We start from the raw sequence: 24091 nt of genomic DNA on the forward strand, positions 1-24091 counted from the left end.
AGTTGTGTAACATATACCCTTTCCCTTCAACTGTTATTTGCACAGAAAAGTGATTTGGAGAACTGCACTGAAGCAGCTGTGATTTAAACTTAGGAGATGCTATTAGCACAGTTGCTGGCCAATTTATCACTGTTAGTAGATAATGCTGAGATTGCTTCTAAATGTATTAGAAGTCTTGTTTTACAAAGCATAAAACACAGAGAAAACATCCCTTGAAAATATATCCTGGAGTTCTGGAATGTAAAGCATTCTTACCAATGTGTAGGATTTCAACTCATAATTCCCAATGGTGTTCCTATCCACTGGAGAGAGACGGCTGAAAATATGCATTATGACATCATTTTACAAGTTCCCTGACTTTATAATACAGATTTACATCTGACTTTGTGATTCAAATGTGAAAGGCTAGGATCTACATCATGACTTTATAATGCAAATTGAGTCATGTAGTCATTGTAATAAGTACCAGGTGCTGGTGCAACCGGAAGGTGTTAAATTGGGCAAAGCTAAATTAAATTTTGTTCCACTCTCTCTAGACTTTTAAATAGGACCACAGTTTCTAGACACTATTAATATTTCTGTACCTGTCTTGTACCTCTAGTTACTTGTTCGCAAATTGATGACAATTGGTGGGAAGTCAAGGCAGTTTGCTCAAATGCTGTGATATGCCCATATTTACAAAGATCAGAATTGTGCAAGGCATGATATTCTCTGTGACAAGCAAAAATTAGACTTTGAAGAAGAACGATAGGAAGATTATTTGTTTTTGAACTTTACTGTTGGAGAACACTCCTGGGAATACCATGGATAGCCAAGAAAACAAACAAATGGATCATCAAATAAACAAACCAAGAGTTCTAACTTGGGGAACAAATTACCAAGTTCAAATTACCCTATTTTGGGCACATTACGAGAAGGCCTAGTTCTCTGGAAATGGCTTTAATGCTGGGAAAGGAAGGAAAGAGGAGAATATGGTGACCACCTCTAGGTGGACAGACTCAGTTACAGTAATGATGGGGCCACCATTGAAAGAGTGAAGGATCATGTTAGAAATAGATCATAATAGGATAAAATCTAGCTATGTGAAAATCTATCTATGTGAGTTGACAACAACTTGATGGTATTTAATCAATTAATCCATCAAGGCAGTTTTGAGAGAGAATACTAAGTCTATAAGGATCAAAAGATAATGCATGAAGTGTATGATACAAAGATAGTTTTGAAAGACAGAAAGGTATGGAAAGGTAGAGTGAACAAGGCTGGTAGATTTAGCTATTTGCTTTTTTTCTTGCCTTTAATTTATTTGATAACTTTTTATACCTTTTATACCCAGCATAATGACATGTATATATGTATCGGTGTAAAGAACTGGAAGTTCATATATCTCCAATATAAAACCAAAGAGATGAATCTACTGGACAACTGGATACTTTGTGTGCCAGTGATTAATAAAACTTTTTTTTTTTGGGTATTATTTGTATGAATTACCATGACAATTATTTTTCAGGATTTTAGGAAAGATTTTCCTGCCTCTGTGTGGAAAATCCAGAGGCTTAAAATGAGATATTCTCTATGCAAGGCAGGTTTTCTATCAAAGTGGCTTCTTTGTTGGTGTAATAAATATAATAAAAAGTTTGATCATCCAGCTATAGTAGCCATATTTCATTTCTAAATCACAGAGAATGTATTTATTTATTTTTATTTTTGGCATTTGTCAATCTCAAAATTAAGCTTGAAGCACTGAAGAATCCACAAAAGTATGAAGATTCGATTTATACTCTGAAGAAGCAACAGTAAACCATCAAGAAAATTCTCTCCAGTCCGGCAAGAATCTTCTGCAGAGAATTCTGCTAAAGAGCTCATCTTTTCAACTAGGAAAAAAAAATGTAGCCTACCATGAAATTCAACAAGAGAAAATAAATAGTACTCTTCAAACTCTTCTTCAAAGGATTTAGTAACAGCTATTTTATACTAATCAGCTTAATTGAACAAAAAAGTATATATTTATCTTGCTGTATTACCACCATGGTGTATATGGATTTCTAGAAGCTTAAAAACTGTATAATTTAGAGTTGAAAACCAAAATAATACCACAAATCTACCATGCAAGAAAAGGATATTCGCTCATGACTCCCCACAGGACATCTGGGCTGACTTTTGCACGATAATTTGAATTGAAGGCAACCAAAAGGAAAAATACTTAAAACCTTCATTTCAAAATAACATTCTAATCTGGGTAATGTCACCCATGCCATAAACTTTCCTAAACAAATAAACAATGTATAGAACAATGACTTGCAAGCATGTATATCTCAACTGAAGCTTGAACCAATGTTATAAACCTATTGTTTCCTAATTCAGGGCAATAATCAATATGTATTATTCAATAGTATCCTCAAACTATGTTGTACAGATGCTTAGTATCATATGAATAACAGTTCAACCCCATTCACCTCAATAACATTTAATAACAAAGCAATTTATATTGCAAGGGAAGTCTTTATTGGTTTGGGAAAGGTTATTTTTCATGAATGAAGGTGAACACGTCCCAGGATCCTGCGAGGTTATTTTTAATTTCAAAATAACATTCTAATCTGGCTAATGTCACCTATGTTATTGATTTGATTTCTATAGCCACCCATCTTCACAAGTGACTCTGGATGGGGCAAACTAAATTAAAATTATTGTGAAACAATTTACAAAACACAAAGTAAAAATTATTTTGCTGTTTTTTTTTTTCCTGGGAGGGAATTCAGAACCTCAGTTTAGCCATGTACCAAACTGTATATTTTAAGGAAATTTTGAAAACTTTTGAGTATATCTTGAATTGAATGAGAGAACCAACAGGAGGCCAATAACAGGAGGCAGTAAAGGCAATGCTCCCCACTATATGGTTTCTTAACACAATGGCCTGTAACACACCAAAATGATATAATTCGTATTATGTTTCTTTGTGTACATTATTACTTTGTCTACACTGCTTTGTGTACAATATTGGCTGTCTCAGAGGCCCCTTGTAAAGCACATTTAAGTAATGAGAATACGGTATATGATTTATTTTTATTTGGCTCCTGCCTTCCTGCTTGTGTTATTCAAGGTACAGAACATAGGAAGAGAAACTAACCAGTGGTGCTTCCCCCACCCCATGCTTACTCTGAAACATTTATAGAGGACACAGAACTCAAACTGAAGGACATCAGATATGGGTTGCTTGAACACACAGTCATTTTTTTTTTTCTTAAAGATTTAGTCAACTTAGACTATGAAGCAGGCAGTTTTTCTCCATTTCTACCCAACCCTTTTGAAATTGATGGTGGGCATGGAAAGACAGCATAGTGTCAGTATGGGGCTAACTTCTCTGGAAGTTCAGCCTCTCCCCATCCACCACATCCTCAATATTCAGCGTTACTTTGAGGAGCTGCAGACTTGCATCAAAAGCATTGCTCTCATCAGATGCAAAAAAAAAAAAAAAAAGACTGGAGTGGAAGAACGGTAACCTTCGCAGAACACCTGAACTATCTTCCTCATTTGCTTTCTTAATAGATAGCATTATTTATCAACTTTTGAATGGGCAAATATCCATACATATGTTTAGAAAAGATATTGGCTAAATCTTTTCCCATGCTCCTTGCTCGCAGGATTCACCCAAGATGTGCCACATATCAAGGTCATGCTAATAAGCTGATGCTATTAAAAGCAAGACGCAGCAAGAAGCTGAGCTATACTATCCTGCTTGGTTTGCAAGATGAGCATCCTTCAGTGCCAGCTGGGCTAAGAGCTGAACAGACATTAATTAGCACTGGGATTCCAGCTTTTCATTCCAAGGCAGCAGATAAGCTTTCTATGTAGGCTCTGAATAAGAAAACAGCAGAGGTACTTTTACTGTGGAGTTTGCACAGCTCAAGGCCCAGCACGGAGCTGAGCATGCCCTGTAGTCCAAGTAATGAGCAGTTAGTTGAAAGCTTCCCCATCCAAGTTTAATATTTGATCCTAAAGTAAGTATGCTGAGGATGGAATCCAATTGCAGGTAAGCAAGTGAGCGAAGCTGGAGAGAAGGAAGCAAACCAAGTTTGGCACATGCTTGCTACCTAGATTTAGAGATCCAAATATGTAGCTTCCTATGAATAGGATAAGAGTCACTACAAACCCCTTTTCTTTGGCTTTTTTAAAAAACTTGCACCCAACCATGACACAAGCATGACATCTTTTTCCCCCATTGTTTTTCCCTTGACACTGGCTCACCTTCTCCCGAGCTTGGGAAATAAATTTTAAAATAATTCTTAGCTTCACTGGTTAGTGGTATTCCCATCTTCTTATTCTGACATGGCTCAAGGGCAATCCCTATAAAATGTATTAGGCTTTGTCATTCAATGCTTCCAAGAAAAATTGAGTGACTGCAGGGACTTCAAGAAGAGACAAAAGAGGTAATAGAGACAGCAGATTGCATGCTTGTAGTCTGACTTAAGGATGAGGGGAAAGCCACTCAACACACAATTTGGAAAAAGCCCTCAGATTTCAAAGAGCTGTGTAAAACTTTCTATGTATAATGGCTGTGGAGGAAGTAGGTGATCAGGTGTGTGGATCTTTCCCTCCCACTACAATTAAGAGAGATTCCTATCTAAAGGTAAAATAGTCAAATTTGTTGTAAAGGTAAAGGTTCCCCTCGCACATATGCGCTAGTCATTTCTGGCCCTAGGGGTTGGTGTTCATCTCTGTTACAAAGCCGAAGAGCCAGAGCTGTTCGAAGACGTCTCTGTGGTCATGTGGCCGGTATGACTAAACCCCGAAGGCGAACGGAATGCTGTTACCTTCCCACCAAAGTGGTCCCTATTTTTCTACATGCATTTTTAATGTGCTTTCGAATTGCTAGGTTGGCAGAAACTGGGACAGGTAACACTTCATTATCTGGCACTAGAGATTCAAATTGCTGAACTGCTGACCTTTCTGATCAACAAGCTCAATGTCTTAGCCACTGAGCCACCGCGTTCCTTTTAAAATTTGTTTGCAGGTAAGCACCATAAAGCATATGTGTGTATTGCTTTGGTACACCCAGGGAGGCAGGTTAGTGTTATCATTCTGAATTACACTATTTGGGACCAACCCTTCAGTTTTTTTAAAATGAATTTCCCACTTTTCTTCCTGTGATTTTAGCCGCAAAATTAAACCTATGTTAAGGTAGTGAAAATGGAATCTTATACAGTTTTCAAAAATGAAACAGCTCTATCCCATGATAGAGGAAGTTCTTATTTCTTTACTTGAGTTTATGGGCTGTTTTCAACCCCTCCAGCCCCAATTTTTGGCTCACCCGCAGTTCCCAGACAGCATTGCCGAAACTGACCAGGTTTTGGTGGCAGGATTTTTGAGTCCTTTAGACATTGGTTTGATTTTCTAATTCCTTCAGCCCCACAAAATACACATACTAGTCGAACATTTTCAGTCACACCCGCTTGGTGTTGTTATTGCTATATACCATCACTCTGAAGCCCCAACCTTCATGATTACTGGGCACACAGAAGTGTTGCCTTGACTGGTTCAAAGCTGCTTAGCTGGGATAAGATTCACATTTTCAAACACTGAAACAATTGAGGTTTAAACCTGGCTTTAAGAAATACCCCAATAAGATTGCTACTGTGTTTATCCTTCTGCACATTACTCTTTTAGTCTAATGAATTAAAGTGCTAGGACAATCTCAAATTTCAGACATAGACTGTTGGATGCAAGTAAATATGCAAAACTGAATAAGAAGTGAGTAGAAAAGGATGCCTTGTGCAGCATAACTGCAGTGCTTAATGGAGTAAGAAGTAAACCCAGCCATGAATTTGTATGCCAATCACAAACCTAGATAAACCGGGAGGACTGAGATAAATGTCCTGGTGACATATCTTTTCAAAACCTCACCAAGGAAATTGTATGGAAAGATTCTCAAATGAATCTGACATAGTGCCCAGTGGTAGGACCGCCCCCTCCCCCAGGCCAGAAGGTATCCAAAGAGCATCTGAGGAGAAGAGCAAAAACCTGCCGATGAATAGTGAAGGTTTTAATGATGTGCCTGGAGCAAATCCAGCAGGAATCCCAACTGCTGAAGCAGCCACTGGTGAAATCAAGGTTCTGCACTACACGAACACGCATCAGATAGCAATGTGGAGTGTCTGAGGAATAAGCTAGAGTAAATCATCAAACAGTTTGCAGTAGTGGTTACCAAAAGCAAGTACTGGAGTGCCATAAAACCAGACATATTGCTGGAAGACAAAACCACAAAATTCTGCCTTACTTATTTCAGCCATGCCATGCATTCAAACCCACTGGAAAAGGCAGTTATGCTTGGAGTGATCAACAGTAAAAGGAAACGAGTCTGCCAAAACACTTATGGACAGTCACCATCAAAGCCAATATCAGTCAGAGCATAAAACACTTCAAATAAGTCATACGAGATCAGAAAATATGGAAAGTATTAGTCTATACTAGAATTGCTAAGAATTGGATATAATTGAATGGATAGCAACAGCATCGCTATCCTCCTACTGATATATTAGGGCTGTACCATTTGACTATGATGTATGGAGAAGCAGACAACCAATGTGGATAAATAAACCACAGCAAATTTATATCAGATTAGGAAAACAGAGGATTTTCTCAAAAAGGAAATACACACAAAGTGGGCAGCGATTCAAACTAATGCATATATGCTCTGCTTTGTATTACGTACATTATGTATATAAATATAGAAGCTTCACTGTTAAAAGTTGTTACAAGATCTCAGACTGGTAAAATCACCGCAGTTTATTCCACTGAACATAGCATACATTGGGGTATATTGGAATGTGAAACTGAACCACCATCATTCTTGCCAAAACAAGATCAGCTATGAAACCATGACATTTAAGCTAAGCAGACAGTGTGGCCATGAAGTTCAGATCTGTAGCTAGAGAAAACTGGAAAATATGAATTCTTCTACTGTACTATCAATGCTTTTCTTTTAATTGACAGAGCAGTGGCTAAAACTGAATTGCATTCTTTCTTCTTATCACACTGGAACAAATGCTGGGATTCTACCACGGAAAGCAAAGCAGCTCCATTTGCATTGCCCAATGCCACTGGCTGAGTTCCCTCTGGTTATTTGCATTGAACAAGATTATGGGGTGTACATTTATTCCTATTTAAGGATTAGCCTGGGTGTGTGCAAATGGCTGCACTCTGAGGAGGAAAAAAAGAAAAAAGAGTGCATTTCATTTCAGTCGAGAAATACCACAGGGCGGTTCTGCCTATGAGAATAGCCCAGACCCACCTGTAGCAAACACCATTGCGTCAGGCTGGGAATTAAGCAAAGGTTAATTAAGATATGGTGCTTTGAGCAAAGAAACCAAACAAACAGCATTCCCCTTCTTGCAGTGCTCAAGAGTTCAGAAGGTGCCTGGGATCAAGAAGACCTTTTAAAAGAATACTGTCTAAATATGCTGAACTTGCCTGCAAATTCTGGAAGTCATACAGCAACACACCTGGCAGATATTGAGCTGGGCAGGGAGAGAATGAGCTGAAGAAGGTGAATTGAGGGATATGTATCCTAAGCTCCAAAGTTACAAAAAATCTCTGAAACTGAGACTTTTGCATAATTATCCTGTAGAAAGATTGAGGAAAGAGAAAGTTTTGCCCCTAAATGATGCTTAGAAATACGTTTAAAATATTGTAATAATTCAGCTTTATACATAGGGCACAACACTTATAGCAGTTGTCTTTAATCTATTTAGTAGCTGTTGGAAACTAACTTACAGAAAGTTGCACATTCAGATTGAGGGCCTAATTTACCATTGAAGAAATCAGCAAAATGGTTGAACAGCCTTAATTTAGAATCCATCTTAGCATCTAGCTCTGAGAAATGCTTCTTATTTTTACAATAGGAATTGTTGCACAATTCATCACAAAGCCCTTCAGTTATCACTACCAAGACACAATCCAAACCTGTATTTTTAGAGGTTGCTACTCAGGTGTTTGCTTGCAGTCTTCCTAGGCAATTTATGCAGTGCTGGAAACAGGTGGGTAATATTTGTTTTCTTATATTAGTAATATCAACAATGACACTTTTGCTAGAATGCTTAGCAGAGCAAGTGCAGGTGGAAGATGTAGAGGCATAACTATGAAAAACTACTGGATACAAAACAGCTCTCAGTGTCAAACCCTTTAGAGAACTGTCAATATAACAAGGAATGTAACATGCAACAGGATTGTTGCCCTTGTGAAGAAAGACCCTTTGTTTTGAGCAGGAGGCTCAACCTCATTACTCTGTCTTCTAGCTCATTAAACACAGAGAAAAAGCTATTGCTGAAAACCGAACTTGTAAAGAACACACAACTACCTATTTCTGCTATGCCACTATCAAGTTATTGGCGTTTAATGCAGATTTAAAAAAATATATTATAAAGGTTTAACTTTGCAGCCATGGCATCAGTAAGAATTGAATTCAATTTGAATGCATCTTTGCTTTGATATTCGGGACACAATGGTTCAAACATGCCAAATAAACAAGTTCTTCAATGCAGGCAATCAAGTCCTGCAACTTGCACATTTGACATAACTCAATGGAAATGGGCTTTTTCTAATCAACTATGAATAAATCACAGATCAATCCTCCACAGGAATATCTTATTTAGCTCCCTTCATAAGCTTGCAGAAGCCTCAGAAGACACTTGCTTTGAGCAAGTATTTGACAAGTACTTGCAGCCATAAAGGACTAGATTGACTGTATTTTAATCAAAATAATTTAACACTTTCAGGAAGCTGTACTCATTTCCTAAAAAAGAATACTGTACTTTTTAATGATTTTTGCTGCAGAATTTAACTACAGCTCCACACTACCTCGGTTGATAAAACCATTATTTTATTTATCTTTGGGAACTACATATCTTGCTTTAAATAGTCCTAAAGTAACTATGGACATGTTCATTACATGGCTAATTCAGTGAACATTGTACTTAACAGTTTGATGAAATTATATTAAACAGTTTAGGACTGAATTATTTAAAGAACTTCCTTCACTCTTCTCAAATCTGTCTATCCTTTAAAATCAGGATTTTAATTTTTTCTTGTTTTCCTGTAGTTTCCCCAAAGACATAAGACAATTAATTTATCAAGCTCTGAACTATCTATTTGTCTGATAGTATCCTTTCAAAGTCTGAAGCAGGGATATTTTGGTTATCACAATCTTGAATAGCAGATCTGTAATGCTTTACAGCATCTGTGTACAAAATTTATGCCTATGATATAATGTGAAGCAGTGGTCATCTTGTTTTGGCAGATTATCACGGCCCAGAATGGAGCAGGGGAAGAATACTGTAGACCTTATCTCAGCCTGAAAACTGATGTGTTGGTAAATGCAGTAGAACTATGGCACTAATATTGAGGCTAATTGCATATTATGCCTGAGAATATTTTTGGAAACTTAACAACTACGGTGTGAAATTTGCTGAAACACTCCCAGAGGTTTGACTCCAGGGACAACAGGAGCATGATTTAAATGCCTAAAACATGTAAGACTTTCTAGTTCATTCTTGCCAATTCACAAAATGACTGTCATTGTAAGAATGGCCAGTCTCATTTACAAAAAGGCAAAATCATGTCATTGTTCTGTTCTCCTCACCTCACGATATCATTTAGTGTACTAATTTAACTTGATCTGGGCAAGGGGGGCACACTTCCAAGCGAAACACCCTCTGCAGTCTCCTGCTATTTTTATTTTCTAAGAATGCCTCTGAGGCCATTCTTGCAAAATGAAGATGATGTTGAAATGTTCTGCTTTGCTTGGCGGCATTCATCTTTGCCACTTACTTTTTAATTAAAATGTACTTTAAATAATTAGATACAGGAGACAATGCAGCCTGGCAACACCAAGGGAATTATCTAATATTGCCATAGAGTTTTAGTGCTGTACAAGTAGCCACATATGGCTTTGATGGTGGCTAACATTCACAATTTACCCGAGTTGTTCTGAACCCATGAATACACTTTTTTTTAATCCACCTTCATGGATAGATACTTAGTTCTGTAGGCATATGATTTCCAGATAAAAAGTGTATGGTAGAATTCAAATATGGTAGCTATTTGCATTAGGATGAAAATCTTTTAGGTGAACAGTATCCTGTGCACATGGAATCACAGAAGCATAGGGTTGGAAGGGATCGCAAAGGTCTTCTAGTCCCTACTCTCCAAGGCAGAAGTCCTTATATCATCCTGGACAAATGGTTGTCCATCTCCAGTGATAGAGTACCTATAATTCTGGGATGCAAGATGTTCCATTGATTTATTGCTCTGTCAGAAAATCTCTCCTTAGTTCCAGGTTGACTTTTCTCCTGAGGAGCTTTCACCCACTGCTGCTTGTCTTTTCCTTGGATGCTATGGAAAATAAATCAATGCCCTTTCTCCTGTGACAGCCCTTCAAGTATTGGAAGACTGCTGTCATGTCTCTCCCCTGAGCCTTCTCTTCATTAGACTAAACATACCTAGCTCCCTTAGTTCATTGTATGATTTAGCCTCCAGATTCCTTGTCATTTTTGTTGCTCTTCTCTGCATTCTTTCTAGTGCCTCAGCATCTTTTTTGAATTGTGCTGACCAGAACTGGTCACAATATTCCAGGTATGGCCTCAGTAATGCAGCATAAAGTGGTACTATCGCTTCTGGTGATTTTGATGCTAATCGTCTGTTAATGCAGCCTAGAACTGTGTTGGCTTTTTTGACAACTGCAGCACCCTGCTGGCTCAGGCTTAGGTGGTGATCTACCAAGACACCTAGATCCCTCTCAGTGTTACTGTTGAGCCTGGTACCTCCTATTCTATACCTATGCATTTAATTGTTCCTACCTGTAGGACCTTACTTTTCTCCTCACATAATCCTACTCTCCCAGAAACATTTCACTGGTCATGTGGTTACAGGACAACTGGTAAATGAATATTTGTGGAACTTGTTTCATGATTTTCCCAGACCACTGGAAAGTATGACATGTTCAAGAACTCTGCTATGCAAGTAATGGGTGGAAGGAGGAGATACATCTGATTGATCAGTTTTAAACAATATGTTTGCTAGTATTTCACTGATAAGGACTAACTTAATTTTAGTGTACTGTTTTGGATAATTATCCAGTTTGCTTGATATATAATACTAACTATTCAGAAAATTGGTTTAAATAAGTGGAATGGATGTATTAATTATGAATTAGCATGCTGAACACAACCACTGAGACACTAATCATGGTGACAATTAAAACTCACTGTCAATCCAGTTTGCTTACGTTACTATAAGAAGCATTTAGTAATAGTAAGAATTGTTTGTCTGAACAGCTGTCAATTAGAATGTACAAACAGAAACTAGTGGGTTTACTTGGATAATTCAGGGAAGCAAGGTTAAGAAAACAAGTATAGTTCAAGTTATTCCATTTGCTCAAACTATCTATAAGTAGTGATGGACTGTTCCAAAATAATATGGCATCCTTTGTGAAACTGAAATCATTGCATTTATACAGCAAATACAGTAATTAGATATTTAGCCATTATGAACACTGAGTAACCAAAACTACCATATTAGCCATTATGGACAATAAAAAGTGTTTGCTTTCTGTTAGGTACTTGACAGAATTGTCTGCTTTCTTAAATAATATTTGGTAGTGCTAGGTTAAACAATGTAATAGTGGAATGCATTCAGATTATAGAGCATCTAACAATGGTTTCACTGTGAAAAGACTGGTAGAATTATAGGGTTGGAAGGGACTTTGGAAGTCTCCTAGTCCAATCCCTTGCTCAGGCAGTGAGTTTGGATTCCCATGTCATTGAAAATAATACAACGGCCTTTTGCAGGTGGAAGAAAATGAAGAGAAACATTAAAATAAAATATGGGTTCTTTTTTTTTCTATATAGAAATCATTATACCAGTTTCAATCAATGGCAACCTAGAAACCCAGAGAGATAGTTTGTAGCCATTCTATTTGGAAGACCATCTCCAAGTACAATGATTGAGGACTGTGAATGTTGCATAAAATATTCAGAAATTAGGAGCCATGAATTTGCTTTTGAATTTGCTGCCTCCTGGAAGTGGTCATTTTCAGCCGCAGACAATTCCTTGCAGTCGTGCCAAAATGGCAGCCACTTCCAGCCCAGGAATGGAAAGCTCCATTCTGCTTCCCTAATGTGGTCTGTACAGTGCTGATGATAAGTCTAGAACTGTGGAGATCTTAAAAAGATAAGTGTATAATGAATGAAGGGGGAGGAGGCCCAACCGCTATGGGGGCATGGTGGGGAAAGTCTTGTAGGGACCCGATTGGGGCGGAACCTGCATGGACATGCGGGGTGGCGGGTGGGGGAGGAAATAGGCCCAAGGCTGTGGGGACCCCAAGAGGCAGGAAGCAGAACACAAAGTATCACAGGGAATGGGGGAGGCCTGGAGCAGGTAGGCTGGGTCTGCGCCAGGCCTTCCATGGCCTTCCCACCCAAGGTCCCCTGTGTTCCGCTTAGTAACAAAGGAGAGCAGGGGGTGGGGATTGTTAAGCAATTGTTGTTATCCCTTGCAATCAGTGGTGGGATTCAAATTTTTTTTTTTACTACCGGTTCTGTGTGCGTGGCGTGGCTTGGTGGGCATGGCAGGGAAAGGATACTGCAAAATCTCATTCCCTCCCCACCTCACTAACCTGCTTTCCAGCTCCGTTCTCCTATGCAGGGCAACAAAAGAAGACCCAGCTGATCAGCTGGGACTCAGGAGGCAGAGAATAGATGGGGGTGGGGCCAGTCAGAGGTGGTATTTGCTGGTTCTCCGAACTACTCAAAATTTCCGCTACTGGTTCTCCAGTACTGGTCAGAACCTGCTGAATACCACCTCTGCTTGTAATAGTAATGGGCAGGGTCCATTACAGTCGTATATTGCTCATTCACTGTTTTAACAATTATATCCCAATTATACACAATCCCCAAGAACGTTAGGCTAGTCTATTGAAACACAATTTTAATGCTTGTAACTATTATTGTTTCTTACAAATCAAAGTGTTTATAAACCATTTCTTCATAAATATCTGACCAGATTCATGTTTTAAGCTAGCAAGGTTGCTATGGGAAGGGTACTTCAGACTTTAACTTGGAATATTAAGATTCATAAACTTACTGACCCCAACTGACCCCAGATGCTATGCGAGGATTGAAATTCTTCTCAGAGTAAGATTTATAGCAGTTTAATTAAAAGAGTCTGTTGACAGGAGAAAACGATCATTAGGTTTCATCCTCTTGGGAGAATAAGGATGAAACAGGGCCAGTCTGAAGAAGTAAGCAACAGAATAATTTCTATTTTCTTTCCATCACTGTTCACCTTTTATTAAGAAATGAACATAACATCCTTTAGGATTTGTAGTGCTTACATTCTCCTGTTCTTTATTCATAACATCTGCATTATTTTACATTGGTATAGGCCTAAGAGGCATTGCAATTCTACCTGCAATTCTGTCTGTTCCATTTCCATTCTTATAAGGAGGATTCTATTCCAAGAATCAAAGTGTCTTATCTAGAATAATAAATTATCAAATGGCTTTTTGCTTCTGGTAGTACCATTAGCACTAGATCCACAGCAAACGCCAGGGCTTAGTAGCACATGCAGCGAGTGCGAGCAGAGATTATTAATATTTAGATATCTTTTTCTCTTAGAATATAGATTTAGTAACAACCTGCAGTCTCTCAGGAAATTAAATGCGTTCTGCATCAACTGGCAATTGGATATCCTAGGATTGCAACTCTCAAAACTTACAACATCTATACAGATTAGAATCTCAGGCAATTGTGGCCTTAACATATCTGGAAAGTGTTAAATTGGGAATAGGAAAGGCTAATGCAGAGGATTTTATATTACATTATATTTTAGATTTTAAAAAGAACTATTAACAATGGCAGTTAAATGTAATTCTAACATATAAGGATGCTTGAGCCAACAAACTCTCTCATTCCTTGTACGTGAACACTTGGAGCCGTCTGACTGCTTTCAATTTAAATTTGAACCCAGTGTTTTAATTCTTTCTTGCCTGGGCAAGAGTCATATTATTTAACTGAATATTATTAATTGCATGTATACTTGTACTTAGTTTTAATGCAAGAAACCTCAAACCTGCTTTTCAGGAAAAGTAAACCTGAAAGCTGTTGGCTACCCATTATATTGTACTCTCATTCTAAAGCCAAAATAATGTGAATTGCTCTAATATTGAAGACTAGTTGAATATACTGTTAAACCTATAAGATTTTCAGTATTGATTTTCAGGGAACTCAAATGGCAACCAAGTTTTAAAGATGCTATTATAGGATTCAGAATGAAACTCTTGCTTATATAATGTAGTAAAAATATCAATTCATTATTACAGGAGATATATAACCTTACAAGAAATTTAGTTATGTGACAATCATATAAACTTAACAAATAATTTTTTACTGAATGAAACTGATACTATTTCTGAGCAAAGCATAAATTGTGTTTTAAGATGCAATGGCTATCTTATAAATAAATTGTCTCTTTAATCATGATTTGAAAGAACCACAATGGGCTGCAATGGGATACAATGCTCTAAGGCATACATTGTAATTAACAAAGAAAAATGGCCAGATACACACAACATATCATGCTGAAATCAAGCCACATTCTTCCTTAGTACAATGTGTGAGCCTATATACTATGTCTGTAACATTTGCAAAATATCTACTTTGTAGGAATTATATCCTTTTCGGTGTTAAATACAGGGGGAAGCCAGCATTCCTTTCCAGAATCTCTTAGGCCATAAATGTTTCACACCACTACTCTGTTCACAACTACTTTGTTCATTATCTCTGTTCAGATAATGGATTTATAACACCAAGAAAGGTCTTACTTGCTTATATTCTACCTCCACTTTTTTGTTGTCTTGCTCTGACTGATGCAAAACTTTTAGTTAGATAAACTAGTTTCTTCCTGTATCTAAATCAGAATCTGATGTATAGTGGATACTGAATCAGAGGTTTTTGATTCAGTTGTTAAAAGAAAGTCTGTAGTGTAAACAAGCACTGAAGAAATGAAACAAAATAAATTACTGCAAGGTCCATTCTAATAATCTCCAATGAACCAGAGGAATTCTATTCACAGACTCTTGTTCATACAGTGAACCACATTTTTAGAGAATCTAAAGTCATGTGATCCAATTTCATGCCTCCAGTTAATGCAGACCATTTATCACTTGTCCTTCTGAAGACTGGCACTGAAAGTACTAAAAAGAAAATTGTGGCACTTCAAAGGCCAGCATAGGCTTTGAGATATTTTAAGACTTATGCTTAATAGTTCCTGGCAAACATATATTGTTCTATCATAACACAACTTCCCTTCTATAGTTTATATTGAAAATTCAGTACTTTTGAGGAATGTGTTATAAAGATTGAGGGCAAACAATTCAACAATCTTAGTCTTCAAAGAGAGTTTCAATGTCCTTCCATAGAAGTTTTTGGTATGTGGCACAGAGCCTCCCACAAGAAAGATAAACATGACCTGAACACATTTAGTCTCCCCAGCCCAGAAAAAAAGGTAGCTTAAGTTGAAATGTACATTGTAACAAGATTGCAATATCGGACAGTACTGTAAAGCAATTTAAAAACAATGAGATAAAAAGTTACATGAAGCTACATGAATTAGCTTAGAGAATCAACCAAATTGAAAAACAATTTAGTTGTAATTCAGAGGAACAATCTGGTTTGGAAGACTGTGAGCTTTAAGACTGGAAGGTTGGATTAACCACTTTTGTGGAATATTTTGCACATTCTCAGGTTGCCAAGGGAATAAAGATAAATGTAAAATCTTGGCTTTGTTTATGTTAAACTCTTGTCAAGAAAAGTCACAGAAATTGGGCCATAAAGGTATTTTCCAGGTTCTCAAATTTTCTCAATTTTAAATGCTACAGAGCCCAAAAGAACCAAATTAAATATTTGAATTATGTAAACTTAGTGGGGAAAGAGAACTGTAATTTATGTTCAAGTCACAAATTAAAGTATAGGAGTCACAGATCACAAATCAGTTACTCACAATGATAGCTGGAAATTATGAGACTCAAGAGTAATTATAATGCTATACGTCTTTCAGCTCATCCTCTCTCCCTGCATTTTGACTATGGGGAAAACTAGGCATGTCTTGATCTCCTGGAAGAAAAGTTGGATATAAATCTAACAATTCAATTAAAACTCTGATCTGGAAATGTTAGATGGTTTATAAATTAAAATTATTTCACAGTGGTCCTATGATTTTTCAGAAGCTTGAACCATTCACAACTGAAATAAATGTCATAGAATTGTCAGGGGCTATTTACTCTTGCATGTTTATCCCTTGATATATGTATATGTTGTGCTTCAGTTGTGTCCTTTTCTAGAATGTGAGTCCTTGCATTCAGTCACTCAGGCCCTGGTCAGGTCATATCTGAACTGCTGCAACACGCTGTACATTGAAGAGTAGTAGGAAGCTATAGCTGGCACAGAATGTGAAATGGATGGCATATAAATTTAATAAATATTTGAACATTTTATAAGAGTGTAACTGCTGCAAAGATTCACTCATACTGCAAAATAGTTTTAATTATTAATAAATTATTATTATTGTTATTATTGACATATGGTTAGCCAGGAGATCACAATGCTGTTGCAAAGTAATAATTTGGCTTGCCAAAGTACCAGCCCCATTATAGGACATGCTTGTGCATTCCCAAGGTGCACCACAGGAAGCTAATTGGCTTCACACCAGAGAGAAAGATGGGTGGCTCTTCCTGCTGCACCACTAAGTCCCCCTTCCCTTCCCAGAGCTGCCTTGTAAGCAGGTGACACAACTGGGAAGGTTCAGAGCCATCAGGAATCTGCCTGCCTGCACAGAGCACCAGCTCGTCTCCATACTGAAGTGGTACCTATCTATCTACTTGCATAGAACATGCTTTCAAACTGCTAGTGGATACGCTGAGGAGCTCACCCTGCCATACAGTGCCAGGGCTCAAACTGCCAGAGCTGAGATCATCTCCTGCATCATTAAGCCACGAGTCACTGCACCTCTAATAATTCAATTGAGATAGTAGACTTGGCTGAAACTCTGAAACACTGAAATTAAGTGCAACATTGGATATATGTTTAAGAACCCACTTTTTAAAATTCAGAATTTATAAGATGCAACATGAACAATTACGGTTACAATTTCTGAACCAAACCTCAATCAACAAACCTGATTTTCCCACCTCCCCCTCTCATTTAAATATCGTAATAAATCCATTGAGATTTTTAAAAATTCCAAGAACAGTCTCTTTCTAGAATCTTCAATGACTTTCATTCAAAAGAAATTCTAATATTTAATTGCAGTAAAGGATTTTGAACCAAGTAATATTAATTTATAGATCATTTCTAATTTTTGGCAAGGCCCAAATACACTTAAGACATTGTAATTCTAGAATATCTATATAGTCATCCCATTTCAGGTATTTGTTGCATTACAATTGTCTTAAATTTGGCAAAAACAATACACAATTGATTTAACTTAATTCCTTTTCAATGTGAATATTATGCAACCTTAGATTCTCTAGCATTTATAGAAAATAGTAAATATCCTGCACATACATATTAACTTTTAGGTTAAATCCTGAGTTGTCGGAATTATTATCCTTAATTACAATCCTTCAAATTGACTTTGATTTATATGTATTTATCTCATTTGATTTAGCTGTCATAGCATTAATATATTCACCTTTAAAAACATTATATACATTGATAGGGTCCACAATTTACTAGTATATATTCACAGGCTCTTGCTTTATTGCATCTTATTTTAGAAGCTTCTTCAACCAAAGTGTCTCCGAGTTTTAAATTATTTGTTAAATTTATTTGCCACCTATCTTACTATGGGGCTATTCTAGGCAGTTTTAGTTTTAGGAATAATTGGCATAATAATTGCTTTTACTTTGCTAGTATTGCAGAGATTCTATAGAGATTCTCAGTTAACCAGGTCATGGTCGTCCCAAAGGTGCTTTTTCAAGAGGCAACTGGACTTTCTGGTTTTTCTTTAAAGATGTTTCACTTCTCATCCAAGAAGGTTCTTCAGTTCAGAGTTGAAAAAGCATCTTTGGGACTATTGTAACTCACCCATCTTTGATTTTCCAATCTACTTTCAATGATTAGTTTTAATATTTAATATTTGAACACAATTCTAAAACTAATAGTCCTACTATCCTAATTTGATGAGAACATAACCATTGTCTTAAGAGATAAAACAAGAAAGATTAATGACAGAAAATATGCATTGCTTATAACAGACTATAGCTCAGAGAAAAATATTGTCTGAATGCTGTGCAGACTTTGATGGTGACATCAGAAAGACAATACAAATGTAATTTGCATTACAGTGTTGAACACAAGTACATCACCATCAATACATATAATTTACTTTTCATCACCATCATGGATGCTGGTGCTACCTATACTCCAGTATTATTAACCATTAATAGATGTCCTAATGGCCTGACTTGGTGAAATGTGGTCTCTTAAATTCCTAGAATAGTTATAGTCAACTTAGTTATTTCCAGTCCTTTTGGACACAAATCTATCATCAAAACATAACAAGTTTAATAGCAAGGGACTTTGCTATTAAGGAGATACTTTGCAACAATAAGGAAGTTGTTTGCCATTCTTCCAGGATGTTTTTGCATCTTCCTATTGTAATTTACAGCCTTGGTATTCTCTAGTAATTTTGCATTCAACCAAGTCTGACCTTGCTTAGCTTCCCAGCTCAAGCATGATTAACTGGATGCTGCTATTTGCTAAGCAAGGCTAGGTTCCCATGTTTTAAGTGGTCTAACCACAGCAGAAAAAGCTACATTTTAATTAATCAAATCCCTAATAGCATCCTTTACCCATAGGCAAGAACTCTGAACATAAACCACACAAAACCTGAAAAGCAAGCATTTAAAAAACTTTTTCTCCCCCATTGAAATATAACATAAAAAATGTGCTGTATAATTGTTTTATTTTCTGCTTATTAGTTCTTTTACCAACACTACAACCATATTGCAGACACAAAAATCCTGTTTACTTTATTTAGGGAGATCACAGTCTACAGACTTATCAAACATAGTTAACACCATTCAAAAATGTATTTAGTTGTACTTTATAAGTCACATGAACACAGAAGTTGTATGTACTGATTTTTTTAAAGGAGTGGAATTCTAACAGATTGCATTTAATCTTGCAAGCTGCAGATAAATATCTAAAGCCATTTTTGTGGTTACTTTGAGCCACAGAAAAGACAAAATCTTGTTTCTTTGGAAAAGGACACTTATAAATTTTTGTACATTTTGTTCAGTAGCAAAAATTATTTAATCTATTTGCCACATATTTCATGCAACATCTGTGATTTTCATCCAAAACTGTTGATTTAAAGGGGAAAGCAGAAAGTATTCTTTTGAACCATAGAGAATCAGCATACCTGGAGGAACAAAATTAAATGACATACACAAGTTATGTATCCAACTTAATACATTTGTATGAAGATTTGATTCTGCCTCAATTGGAGAAAAGTACTACAAACTCTATACCAAAGGTAAACCCACCTATGTTTTCACTGCAATTAGTTATATGAAAGTTTGAGAACCAGTAACAGATCTTCAAGTTTTCCAGTTTAGGCAACTACTTTGTGCTTGGCTTTAGCTATTCCAGAAGACAGTCAATTGTTTATGGACATTTCTGTGTTTAACACAATGATACTGTAAGTTTAGCTCATTGTTCTCATGTTATGTTTTAAAAGATTATTTTCTGAAGGAATGCTGCATTTTCTATTGATATTAATTTCACTGATTTTATACTAAAATTGTTTATAGATTCATCTAGAATTAGGCTTTATTTTCTGTTGAGTGATGCTAAGCATTGAGTTTTAAGAAACTAATTCAATATAATTTTATCTCTCAAACATCTTTGGTACAAGCTTTAGCTCACAATTTAAATAGAAAAAACACTGAAGTGTAATATAATGCCCCAATTTAAACAGATACCCTTTAGAAAATGGGAATTTTCTTCTGGGTTTGTAGTAATACATTCCTAAAATTCCTCAGATGAGTGTTACTCCTTGAGGAAATTCAAAATTAATCCTTAAGGCTGAATAAAAAACCAGCTGTGTTACATTTTTGCACCAGTATTAATACTTCATTGAAATTTTTATGCTAACCTGAATTCACAATAATCTCCCCTGACAACTAATCAGATATTTGAATGAGATATGGCAAAATAATGATTGCCTTAAAAAAAATAACATGGAAGTTTACATTCATAGTCATTTGCTCACTCTCCACCCCAATCGTTAGCTACCCTTCCAAAGGGATTTATAAATGTAGACATCCAAACGACAAAGTAAAAAGTACTGCCAGAATGAAAGGGTAGAACTTGCCTGTATATGTTCAACGTGATTTTGTGTACAAAGAGCCAAGTTTTCCAAACCCACTCAGTTGTTGCACTTAATTTAGTGGCATCCACAAACCACACTCTCACATCCTTCTTTTATTTTGATGCATTTAAGTTTAACAATTACACAAAAGCAGATGAAGGTTCCTTCCTACCTCTCAGGTTCATAAAGCTGCATTAAGCCAGGTTAAAGATCCAAAAATATTTATTATTTGAGATGCTTTTAAGTCCAATTGTGATACTGCCATCCTGTCTCAACTGTTGAGAGGAATAGTTTTACCATTCAAGTTTTGTGTTTTAAAAAACTGCATGTCACAGCGATGCTTATAAATTATTGCTGCATTTCATGGAATGAGATTTTTTTTTTTGCACTAGAACTGGAAAATAATGCAATTACTTAATATTGCAGCTGAAAAGCTAACAAATTGCAAAGTACAGGAACTGCGGTTTGACACCATTCTCATATCCTGCATATGGTTATTATTTAGAATGGAAACTTATTTGCATTTTTAAACATGCATGATATAACAACTTACTTTCAATATTCCGAAGTTGTTGGCCAGATAAACTAATATCAGGTTCTAATGTGCAACCATATGTTCAAATGCTACTTTTATTATTTATCAATGGCCAAAAGAATTCAGAATTTTATTTCCTTTCTTAGTTAGATTCTTGCCATAAAGAGGACAGAATGCAGTTAATTCATTAACAGTGGTTTTCATTTTACTAGATAACAGAGACCTAACATATTCTGCATCATGGCAAAAAGAAGCAAATTTACAGCAAAAATAAATGAGGGAGAAAACTATCAAACTCGAAAGCATACATTTTAAAGAAATGATACATTTAGCCCCAGAACCCAAATAAATGAAGTCAAAGCATTGCAACATTTGAGAAAAAATATTTTGCAAAGCTGCAACCTGTGTCTTCCCTCCCAACCCACATTGCTGGAAGTTTGCCACAGAAATTAATGCTTCTGTTCATTAACAGTTAAAGATTAGAGCATTTCTTAACACCAAGCAAATTTTTTATTTAACTGGGAAGCAGTCAAGTGTGCAGAAGGAAAGGATGGTAATTGGAGAAGAGGTGAGCAATCATTAAAATCCTATGGATGCTTAATTTCTGAACTTTTTAGTAAAGAGAATCATTGTTTTCTGGGAAGCCACAGTGTTCCTTATGCGTGCTAACTCTCTTAATGACTAGTAACAGTTTGTCATGGTTTAAAATAATCATTAGGATTTATAGTTAGATGTTAACCATGTCAGCCCTTCATAGAGTCCATCACCCGAGGTGGCACAGGATGGCTGAACATACCAATTCCTATCCCTGATTCGGGTCAGGCCCAGTTTTTCTTGGATCTCATGTGGCTTCATGGCATCAGGAAGGTCCTGCTTGTTGGCGAAGATAAGGATGATGGCATCCCGCATCTCTCGATCATTGATAATACGGTGCAATTCCTGACGGGCCTCATCAATGCGGTCCCGATCAGCGCAGTCCACCACAAATATCAGGCCCTGAGTGCCCGTGTAATAGTGCCGCCACAAAGGCCGGATTTTATCTTGGCCCCCAACATCCCACACGTTAAACTTGACATTTTTATAAGTCACCGTTTCTACATTGAAACCCACAGTCGGGATGGTTGTGACCGCTTGGCCCAGCTTCAGTTTGTACAAGATGGTGGTCTTCCCTGCTGCATCCAAGCCAAGCATCAAGATCCGCATCTCCTTGTTGCCAAAGATCTTGGACAGTACCTTGCCCATGATGGTAGCAGTAGAGAGACAGGCATCCACAAGAAGATAGAGAAGGGTTCTTGTTAACACCCAGTGGCAGGGGAAAAAAAAAAAAAAAAAAGAAGACACACCACGCTGCTGGATAGAAGCCCAATGCAAGCTGAAGTGTATTTACTACAACCACAACCAGGAAGCCAGTCAATCTGAGCTATAGCAAAGCGATGGGAGGACAAAAGGTGGCAAGGGGGAAAGCACCACCCTGACAGGCACCAACAAGGAAAAAACGAGAAGGCGGGGAGGATTTAATGCAGTTTACTGCCACCGGAGGGGCGCGAAGGGACCCTCCTGGAGACCCCTCCGAGAGAACGGGGGCGGAGCTGGCTCAGAAGGGGGCGGGGCTTCATGGGGAAGGGCGGGAGCGCCCGGCGTCTTTCAGTCAGTCCCTCTCAGGGCAGGCCTGGGCGTCTCCCCCCTCCTTTTCCAGTTCCGAGACTCTCTTGAGCGACGGTGGGTGGCTGTAAAGAGACAGGGAAGGCGGGGGAAGGGCAACACAGTCAGTCAGAGGAAGGCTCTCTGAGGTGCAACGTTGAATTTTTTTTAAAAAAGAAGCCGCTCACCGTCCCCACGTACTCACCTCAAGTCGCGCCGGCTCCTCCGCCCGCCCGCCTTTCCGGAAAGGGAAAAGGCCCGCCTTACCCTTTCCTTCACAAACTCACTGCCTGGCTTGACTGAATCGCGGCCACCGTCTTCAACACGCAGGCGCACACCTCGGCCGGCCGACACTTGCGAAAGACGGCCCCGCCCACAAGCGAGGCGGCGTACCGGGAATTAAAAGCCATTGCGCACGCGCGGTTTTTCCCCTCGGCGACGGGAATGAGCCGACGCAGGCTGGAAGGCGTGTCTAAGAGGGCGGAAAGAGGTCATTAAACGCTCCATGGAATGATTGCGTAAATAGTGCTCAATAAGTTTTCCGACTTCACCTTCGTTATGCGCAGGCTCGCCAGAATTTTCTTGAACATGCGCAAAGAATCAATCCCGCCCGGGTTCAACTGCGCAAGTGCTAAAAAGAGATAGAGAGCCCGAAGAGCCTAAACTTTTTTTAAGGGTTAACCACCCCTAATCCGCATGCGTGGCACTCCCCACCGCTTGTCAGAAATTTCATCTGCGCGTGCGCTATTTTGCTCTTTTCTGCGCAGTTGCAATTCCCAACCAATCGTGGAAGGACAAGAAAAACACGCGATCAAAATTCACCTCAATTGCCCGACATAAAACTACGCAAGCGCACTGTCGTCATTAACCTAGCATGGTTTTGCTGTAGTGCGCATGCCTGTTAGAAAGTCTGCCTGAGTTGATCTTGGAATGAGAGTTTGAATGCGTAATGTGGAAGCACGGCTACCTGTATAAAAATTAAAGTGAGGTAATCTGCGTCAGGACTTGCGCATTGAACTCATTTTAAAAGGATTAAGTGGCGCAAGGACGGCAAAGAATAGGGATGGGATTGATAATTTTGTGTTTTGGAACTGCATTGGGCTGAACACGCCAGATCTAATACTTGCGTTTGAAGTTTTGAAAATTCTCTCCACTTTGATATGCAACTGATTTCACGAAAAAAAAAAATCTGTGTTTTCTGAAAACTTGTGCTCGAAAACCGAATTCTTTTTCGTGCATATTATTTTGTATCTCATCTTCTGCACTGGTTTTCTTAACAGTAGCGTTGAGACGTTGCGAACTCCATAAAAGAAAAATACCCTTATTAGACCATTCGAAATATCACAACGCTTGAGTTGGTTGGAGGGCTCATAAACGGAAAAAAAAACACCAGCTGATATTGAAATCACGGACTGGAAACCTCTTATGAATTTTTTACACTTAAAAATGATTTGGGGACTAACGATTTTGATTAGAAAGGTTACAGAAATAAGG

At 37.8% G+C, this 24091-nt stretch overlaps 1 protein-coding gene across 2 annotated transcripts; it reads right to left on the reverse strand.

Moving 5' to 3' along the window:
* Positions 1-19054: 19054 nt before the first annotated feature.
* Positions 19055-23439, reverse strand: ARF6 (ARF GTPase 6). 2 transcript variants are annotated; one of them, XM_087952458.1, is made up of 3 exons: positions 23149-23439; positions 22803-23069; positions 19055-22683 (listed from the first exon to the last, which is right to left on the reverse strand). In XM_087952458.1, exon 3 carries the CDS (start codon positions 22196-22198, stop codon positions 21671-21673), a length of 528 nt encoding a protein of 175 aa, XP_087808584.1. In that variant the 5' UTR covers positions 22199-22683; positions 22803-23069; positions 23149-23439; the 3' UTR covers positions 19055-21670. The 2 variants fall into 2 exon arrangements, with proteins under 2 accessions (XP_087808584.1, XP_026526652.1); XM_026670867.2 differs by having other exon boundaries at positions 22803-23338.
* Between the last annotated feature and the right edge of the window lie 652 nt (positions 23440-24091).

The sequence above is a fragment of the Notechis scutatus genome, chromosome 1, assembly GCF_049901735.1.
Source record: "Notechis scutatus isolate UNSWTSFEM ecotype Mainland chromosome 1, rNotScu1.2, whole genome shotgun sequence".
In the NCBI taxonomy this organism is placed as follows: domain Eukaryota; kingdom Metazoa; phylum Chordata; class Lepidosauria; order Squamata; family Elapidae; genus Notechis; species Notechis scutatus.

What these genes read in the sequence shown, in the direction of transcription:
- ARF6 (XM_087952458.1), bottom strand. Translation starts at nt 22,198, where the DNA reads ATGGGCAAGGTACTGTCCAAGATCTTTGGCAACAAGGAGATGCGGATC.